The 9,200-nt window shown below is 40.5% G+C and overlaps 1 protein-coding gene and 1 long non-coding RNA gene across 2 annotated transcripts; one reads left to right on the top strand and one right to left on the bottom strand.

Moving 5' to 3' along the window:
* On the top strand, window positions 726–2,371 carry LOC8061634 (5-pentadecatrienyl resorcinol O-methyltransferase-like). Its single transcript, XM_002438832.2, has 2 exons — window positions 726–1,626; window positions 1,897–2,371. Exons 1-2 carry the CDS (start codon window positions 784–786, stop codon window positions 2,203–2,205), a joined length of 1,152 nt encoding a protein of 383 aa, XP_002438877.1. The 5' UTR covers window positions 726–783; the 3' UTR covers window positions 2,206–2,371.
* LOC110430853 lies at window positions 2,302–4,076 on the bottom strand. The gene is made up of 2 exons (XR_002448240.1): window positions 3,210–4,076; window positions 2,302–2,701 (listed from the first exon to the last, which is right to left on the bottom strand). It is a non-coding gene; the product is annotated as an uncharacterized LOC110430853 (long non-coding RNA).

Here is a 9,200-nt window from a genome sequence, read left to right as displayed (position 1 = left end):
TTTAAATGTAACTTTCCTTGCATATATGACTTTAAACAAAAACTGTCAACTATAAAGTTGCATAAATCCTGAGATTTACAATTTTTGTTTTTATCGTTTCTCCCTTTGAGGTCATCTAAAAAATGATTTTTACTGTGCAACTCTACTTTTTATAAGATGACCTATGTAGAGGTGGCTAGAATAGATCCACCTCTACAAAAGGGGCATCTGTACAGTCATCTCTACAATGTATTTCTAGAGAAAGCTCGGTTCGAACGTCACTATAGTGGCGGTTGGGAACTAAGCCGTCTCTATACAAAAAAATCTCTAGTTGCTAAAAATAAGTGTGAGCCACACTGGTTAACGTAGTTCGGCAGAGGCAGCTAGATCATCAACGAATCTCGTCGAGAGAAGCGTAATTAATTGTGGTGGAAGATATATTAGGGTTTGTAGGAGTAAAAAATAGAGTAGCTAGGTTTGTTTTTATAATCAATTGGATATCTCAATCTATCGTGAGCCTCTTACCTACAGAGGGAAGATGAACTTATCCCAGTAGAAAACGAATATCTAACGAAATTTGTGCATTTCCAACAACTTGTCTCGGACTCGACCAGCGAATTGGCCAAACCAGGTGCATTGCTTCAGTCGCCTACATAACAGGTTAGCAGGTTCTGACACCAACTTAGCAGATTTGACTTTCTCCAAGTTTCGCTCTCAACAAATGGTATATATAGTGACCACCCACAAACCCCATAACATAGAACTTACAATCAGCCATCACAATATCGATCCATCTGCACAATAATGGCATTGCTGGATGAGTACAACAGCCAGGAGCTACTCCAGGCTCAGCTTCAGCTCTGGCACCAGGCCCTCGGCATCTTCAAGCCTGTCGCGCTTGCGCTCGCCTTAGACCTACACATCCCCGACGCCATCCATCGCCTCGGTGGTGCCGCCACCCTTCCCCAAATACTCTTAGAGGCTGGGATCAACCCCTGTAAGCTCCACGACCTGTGTCGCATAATGCGCGTGCTCACCTTCTCTGGCATCTTCAGCGTCAAGCAGGCAGCAACGGTGACGTCAGACGACGACGACAGACATGACGGAGAAGGTCCAGTCTACAAACTGACGACCGCATCCCGCCTCCTCGTCAGAGACGAGAGCTTGACAACGACCCAACAACTGCCTGCTCTTATGTACGTGCAGCTCATGCTCTCACCTTCCCGAGAATCCCCGCTCTGCAAGGGCCTACATGCGTGGTTCCGGCAGGATCATCAGGATCAGCCGCAGCCGGCGGGACTGTCCCCGTTCGCTCTATCGTACAGCGGCCAGACGATCTGGGAAAGAGCAGAGCGCGATGCCACCGCGTTCCCGTTTGACGACGCCATGGCCTCGGATACAGCCTTCCTCATGCCGATCGTCCTCAAGGAGTGCGGCGAGGTCTTCCATGGGCTGACCTCGCTTGTCGATGTTGCCGGCGGGCTTGGCGGGGCCGCTGCAACTATAGCGGCGGCGTTCCCGGATTTGAAGTGCACCGTGCTCGATCTCCCACAGGTTGTCGCCAAAGCTCCCACTGACACCAACGTGCACTATGTTGCTGGCGACATGTTTCAAAGTATTCCGCCGGCAAACGCTGTGTTCCTCAAGGTACCGTCTCACGTCGCGCTCCTAATATTTCGGTTCAATGCAAAATGAGCTCGACATTCATTTACTTTCAGTATGCATGGAGCACTCCTCACGGTTTGTATACATATGTTTATGCATTTAAATCGATTGGAAAGAAAAAAAACAAACACCGGTAAAGTCACACGTTGATATATGCTTCTCTTTTTTTCTCTTGAGATGACAAGGTATATATATGTCTTTAATTCCTTATAATTCTGCCCGGTTAACTTGATGAATGGTTGCTTGATTCAGTTGGTTCTGCACGACTGGAACGATGATGAGTGTGTCAAGATACTGAAGAACTGCAAAAAAGCAATACCTCCACGAGATGCAGGAGGAAAGATAATAATAATAGATATGGTGGTTGGATCAGAGCCATCAGAGCCGTCAGACATCAAACATATAGAGACACAGATTTTAAAAGACCTCATGATGATGAATATCAATGGACTCGAGCGAGACGAGCAAGAGTGGAAGAAGATCTCCTTCAAGGCGGGGTTCAAGGACTACAAAATCATACCACTTCTCGGTGTTCGTTCTATTATTGAACTCTATCCTTGAAAACTTGGTGAACTAAAAACTATTCCAAACAATAAGAACATCGGAACATTGATTAGTTGTTATTTGTGGTTTTTTTACTAGCAAACATGTTCGTGCTTTGCAACAAAATTTGTATCATATGTATGTCATCATTTCTTCCTGTTGAGCTACATTCTCCCATATGTCATCTCTTGTAAGAATTACACTTCATATAGTGGTTGGATATACACTATTTTAACGTGCCAATATTGACGACTCAACCTCATGCACGCACGCCATGCACCAACATGACGTGGTTTATTCTAACATCTCTCCACAAACCACGACCTCGTCGTGCGTCATGCTCTACAAGAGTACTGGCTCTTTGGCGGCGGCGCCAAACAACGCCTCCTCCTTCCTTGGCTGATCTCTGCCACACTATGGATGACGTGCTCCACAACGACTGTACATGGTGCGCCATCGTTGAGGCTGCTGGGGCTCTCGAGTCTACTACCTACCTGACATCAACGTCTTCATCCTGTGCATAAAATCTGGTTAATATAAAATTATATATAATTATACATTATTAGGTCGCTACAAAGTTTTATACCCGCAGATTATCCTCGGTCGCTAAACTGTGCGGCAAATTATCGATCACTATAGGGTGTGTTTGGTTCGTTTTCAATAGAAGTCTGGCTAGCAAAACTAAGCCAGGCTAGACTAAGTCTGGCCTTAGCAAGCCAAGATAAACTTGTTTGGTTGCATGTACTATGATAGCCTGCCTAGTCCTAAAATGAGTTTGGTTGGCTGGTTTATTTTGATACATTCACTTTTTCTCTCAAATGGTATGGTTACCTCCAGTGAAGCATTTTGTCAAACAATTGATGGGCATCGATAAAAGCACACAGACACACAACACACAACGACCATAAACCAAGGAAACAAGCAATCACAAATTCATCAGGACTCCATAGTTTCTTCATCAGGAAACAAGCAATCACAAATCCTCCCATCGCCAACCCAAATCCCCTGCGCAGTGAGCATACCAGAGCAGAGCGGCGGGTGATGGCGGCTGGTTGCCACCGTGACGGAGATGGAGTTGGAGCGGCGGTGATGGCCTCCCTAGCGAGGTGGGCGCGGAGCTCGGCGGCGAGCGCTGCAGATGCCCACGTCCTGGTCGAAGCTGGCGCGGAGGAAGGCGTCGGGCAGAGGAAGAAAAGCAGGGCGAGCAAGAGCAGCACGCGAGCCGACGTCGGGCCGCACACGACGCGAGGAGAGAGAGAGGAGAGAGAGAGGAGGAGGAAGGCATCCTCCTCCTCGCCGCCGCCGCGCTTCCCGGAGCGCTCCTCGCCGCCGCAGCCGCTTCCCGGAGCGCTCCTCGCCGCCGCCGCCGCGCTTCTTCCTCATCTGCAAGGGCTAGCAGCGCTTCTGCCTGGGGCCCGCCCGGCACCTCTGCGGCCACCTTCGCCACCTTTGCGGCTGCGGCAGCGCCACCTCCTCCATGCGCGTGCGGCACGACGCCCCTTCGGCTTCGGTGACGAGAGAGCGGTGACCGAGCCACGGAGAAAGCGGTGACGAGAAAGCGGTGGCAGAGCTGGTCCTGGCCTGGCTAAGATAGAACGACCGATTTGGCCATTTAATCCTGGCCAGGCTTCAGGCGTACGGCTGGCTCTGGTTAGCCAGGCCCCAGCCCAGTACAGCCAACCAAACACCCAAAAACTGGCCCAAGTGAGCCATGGCACCCATAGAGTATAGATTCTGCGTCCATCAATCGGTCGCTATAGACTCGATCGGACGCTATAGACCTATAACAACGCTACTTACGACGAGTTATACATCGGTCGCTATAACTTTATAGCGGCCGATAATCGGTTGTTATAGCAATTTATAGCGATCTTTTTTCTGACAGTATAAATTGGTTGTGGTATAGTGTGCTCTTTCTCTAAACTAGCTCTTGATACCAAACGTTAGAACCGGGTCACTCTAGCTCACGCCACGCAGAGCTACCACATGATGAACAGTGGCAAGATAGATACGCCGGTGATGAACTTCGCGGCACCTGCACCTGAACTTCGCGGCAAGATAGTGTGCTCTTCTTTTGTTTTTGGTAGAAGAGAGATCAACTTTGTAGTCTGTACTTGCACTGCCCAATTCGGTGCTAGTACAGGACTCTATCGGATTCTCCTCAGTTGATCGTCGCAAAGAAAAGAAAAGAAAAGAAAAGAAAAGAAAAGAAAGAGGCAGTACTGCTACCTTCCCGGTCTCATGGGCTGCATCGAGCAACGGGCTCTCTGTCGGCTAATGGGATTGGCCTTTGTGTTTCTGGAGACCGAGTGATGACCGACTGATCTATTTTTTTCCTTCAACGTTTAAAATTAGACATCTTATTACCCATCAACACTCAAAACCCTAAAATTTATCTCCATGCCCTCAGTAAAAAGTAGTTTTTCAAGGTGACTTTATTATATTTAGTTTTATTTTTGAAAGGAGATTAACTCTACTGTTAAGAAAGACACTTGTATATTTAGTTTTTAGGTGATTTCATTCTTTTTTTAAAAAAAATCTAGTGAATACTTGCTAACGAAAAATATCTTTGAAACTCTAAAGTTTTGTGAATAAACGTAAATATAGATTAGCAAATCCTAATGATATATTTAGAGCACGTGAAAATATCTCTAAAACATTCACAAAATTCGATCTACAAAATCTGGATTTTTTTCAAAACATTATAATCTTTCCCTAATACTTAATCATGAAAATTTCAGTCTGCCCTCAAAATCTTGTGCCTCCTGTGTCCGGCTCGGTCAGCCTCTATCCGGAGCGCATATAAAAAAACAAAATAAATAATTTTCTAAAGTTCCCAATACAAAATCTTCTGTACACATCAAATAAAGAAAATATAGGGACCTAGTTGCAAAGCTTCAGGCCCAAAGGCCAAAGCCGCGGTCTCCGTCCACCTCCGTCAGAAAGAGGAAAACAAGATAAAAAAAATTTAAGATTCCTAATGCAAAATCTTCTATACATATTAAATAAGAAAAATATAGAGGCCTAAGTGCAAAGTGTTTGTCCAATTAGTTTACTTTTCTTTTATTCTTTAAATCGGTTCAAAATTGATAAATACGTAGTAATTCATAGAAAAATCTAAAAATTATAAATATGTAGATCCCTACGGTAAACAAAAAATATCACAAATTTTTAGTACATTCTTTTGCTGAAGATGCTTGCTATGCTTTTTAGTATAAAATTGATGGGTTAAAAATTGATAAATGCGCAGTAGTGCTTGACTATGCTTTTTAGTGTAAAATTGATCGATTGAAAATTGATAAATATGTAGTAAATCATAGAAAAATCTAAAAATTACAAAACAAATTTTGTTCAGCTCCACTTATGTAGATCCATGCAGTAAACAAAAAATATCACAAATTTTAGTACATTTTTTTGCTAGAGATGCTTGCCTATGCTTTTTAGTGTCTAATTGAAATTGTAGTTATTTTCTCCAATTATTATGAAAATTTTATGGTAGCCTATTTAATATGATGCTTGATTTGTGGTAAAAGTTTTAGCACCATTCCTGCATATCTCACTGATTTACTAATTTACCTAAATTTATGCTTGAGGATGCTTCCATTACCTTTGCACGATGCGTTGTTATGTCATATGAACACTTCGTAAGCGCGTGTGTTCATAATCTATATACATTTAACTGATATATCATATTTTATAGAAATTCTAATCTAAATAAAAATAATAAAGCTAGCAACAAACTTTCTCATGGCTACATATTATTATAGATATTAACTATCTAATACCATAGATGTCATGATTATCAATAAAATAAATTATAGAATTTAAATTTTATAAAAAGGATAAATATAAATAGATATGTAACATCCATTTGATGTTTTTCTCCCGTTGCAACGCACGGGCATATTTGCTAGTAGATGTATAAAAAATATTTTTGGAAACTTTTCAACAAAAACATGAGATGCAACCAGTAGGAAATGCATTCAACACCAAATGAGTTTTGCATTCTTGCTTATTATATCTCATATTTTTGTTGTTGAGAGTTTTTTATAACATATTTAGACATTTATTAGAATGTTTTGGAAAACTTCCTTGATTTTTTGGGTATTTTCTCATTTTTCTAGAACTAGATCTAGTTTTGGAACCTTCTAGAGATATTTCCGCCAACTCTGTTTTTTTGGGGGGCTTTGTGTTGCAATCTATATCTAGAATTTTTCTTAGAATTTGAGAAGCTTAGAGACATTTTTCATGGTTTGTAAAACCTTATCAGGTATTTATTGATTTCTTTAATTAAAAGACGTTGAAAGACACTTTTCACCCCAACAAGGAGGCACTTTAAAATATTTTGAGAGTTGAAGGTAGTAAGAAATCCATGTCGGTGTTCGAAGAGGAATATCAAATCACAACAATTGCACACGGAGTGATGGTGGAGGTTGAAGTGAAATCAAGATGGGGCTAGTAGTACTAATTTGTTGCTTAATGTGCACATTTATTAATTTCAAGCATCAATTTACAAAAGAGCAGAAGTAGGCCATATCCACAACTCAAAACTGATTTTTTTATTGTCCTATCTATTCAATCTAATTCTGAGCTGAATTAGTACTTTAGTGTATGTACGTGACAAAAGTTTACAAAGTGTATATAGTAAGATATACGATAAATAAAATGTTAGATAATTAGAAAGACTTCATATTCTTTATAGCGTCCCTTCTTCAGTCATAGATTGAAAAAAGGTTGCCACTTAGGGGCCTTTGTATTTGAAAGTTTCTAAGAACATCTTAGTCTCATAGTTTCAAATTCTTGAATTGAATAAATTTAAATTAATAAAAGTACAGCTGATTAAAGGAGTTTTCACTTTTTCTTCTTGGGAGAAGGAGCATGACCACTTCTTCCCTGTGAAAATATTAACAATGCCTAAAGGGGGGGTGAATAGGTGGGTATGAAAAATTGTTACACGACTAAAAGCAACAGATTAGTAAACCTTCGAAAGTTGTGAAGAAATCTATGAAAGTTCCAAAGACCAGAGGTAGCTCAAAATACTCCAAAATTAGAATGTTGCATTGCCACGATTCAATAAATAAGTCAGAGGGAAAAACCTAAAATCCAACTTGAGAGAAAGAGTGAACCAAGCAAATAACTAAAGACACAAGGGTTTATACCGAGGTTTAGGGTTTTAGAAGCACACACCCACGGTTAAGGTGAGGGCAATCGATGTCACTAATGCATGTCTGCAATTTTGCATCATCAATCAACGTGAGGGTTTTGAAGGCACACACCTACGGTGTAAGGCGAGGGCGATCAATGTCACTGATGCATAACGCCATTTTTCAAGGTCTGCAATTTCTAAATAAAACTCATTTCACATAGGTATTTTTTATGATATAGCAGTGTATCAAAGAAAACAGAGAGAAGAAATGAGTTTTATTTAGATGAAACTCTCTTGGCACACTTACCAACTCTATCTGAGTCTTGAAATTAAATGTTTTTGAAACTATAGAATGAAACTCTCCATTGAGAGAATGGTGTTTCATCTTAATTTTATTTCATTTCGTATGATATGGTAGTCTTGGAAACAACGAAACTAGACTGGCCCAAACACATCGCTGACGGACATTGAAGAATTAAAACTAAGAAGAAATAGAGACTCTCTTTCGCATGCCTTCTAACTCGGCATCCTCTGTTTTAAAGCTGAAACTGAGAAACTTTTGCTCCGTTGTCTGAGTTTGAACAACCAAACACTCTCCGGATTCCTCATATCTCGTACGCATCCGTTCCTTCAGGATGTCGTCGTGTGTAGTACACCTTTTTATAATGAAACAAGGAGAGAGTATTGATCCTTATCTTGCCTTTATTACTTCGTCCAACATCATTGTTTTTCTTTTGTTTTGTGTCTTGATTCTTCGGGCTCACTCGCTCCTTTTTCTGGATTGTATTGTATCCTTCGTGGGACACAGCAGGTAGCACGTATTGCCGTATTGACGAAACGGAGTAGCCTCGACCTTCGGAGAGGAAGAAGATCATCACCAGACACACCGGCCGGTTGCGTGACCGCAGCGGCCAAAAGATCTCACGCTCCCGTTTCCCGGATCTTCTGCCGCTCCCGCCGTTAACCGATTTCGATGCACCTAAACTGGTGTCCACTGGAAGATTAGATCTTGGGCCTTGTTTACTTCTTAAAAATTAAATTTAGATTTCCAGTCACATCGAATCTTTCGGCACATATGCATAAAACATTAAATATAGATAAAAATAATAACTAATTACATAGTTTACCTGTAATTTACGAGACGAATTTTTTTAGCCTAATTAGTTTATGATTGGACAAATTTTGTCAAATACAAACAAAATTGATATAGTGTCCATTTTGCAAAACTTTTTACAACTAAACAATTCACGAAAATATTTGGGTTCAGCAACTGTAGCACTCTCATTGATATTTGGTAATTTTATTTAACCATAGACTCAAAAAATCTGTCTTGCAAATTATAACCAAAATGCATAATTAATTATTTTTTATTTATATTTATGTATGTGTCTACATATTTTGAAAAGTTTTGAAACTAGACAACGCCATGCTCCAAGAGTCCCACTGTGACGTGGGGCCATGCATGGCAAAAAAATTTCAAGATTTTCCGTCACATTGAATCTAACAGCACATGCATAAAACATTAAATATATGAAAACAAAAACTAATTATACAGTTTGCGTGTAAATTGTTAGACAAAATCTTTTAAGTCTAATTACTCTATGATTGGACAATATTTGTCAAATAAAAATGAAAATGTTACAGTGTCAAAATCCAAAAAAATGATCTAAACAAGGTTGTTCACCTCAAAAACCAAAAAGTTTTCAAGATTCCTAGTCACATCGGATCTTACGATACATGCATGGAACATTAAATATAGATGAAAACAAAAACTAATTACACATTTTGCCGGTAAATCGTGAGACGAATCTTTTAAACCTAGTTACTCCAATGATTGGACAATATTTGTCAAATAAAACCGAAAGTG

The sequence above is a fragment of the Sorghum bicolor genome, chromosome 10 (genome assembly GCF_000003195.3).
Source record: "Sorghum bicolor cultivar BTx623 chromosome 10, Sorghum_bicolor_NCBIv3, whole genome shotgun sequence".
NCBI classification, from domain to species: domain Eukaryota; kingdom Viridiplantae; phylum Streptophyta; class Magnoliopsida; order Poales; family Poaceae; genus Sorghum; species Sorghum bicolor.
Note: the sequence above shows the minus strand (reverse complement) of the source record. Positions and strands in the feature narration are given on the sequence as shown.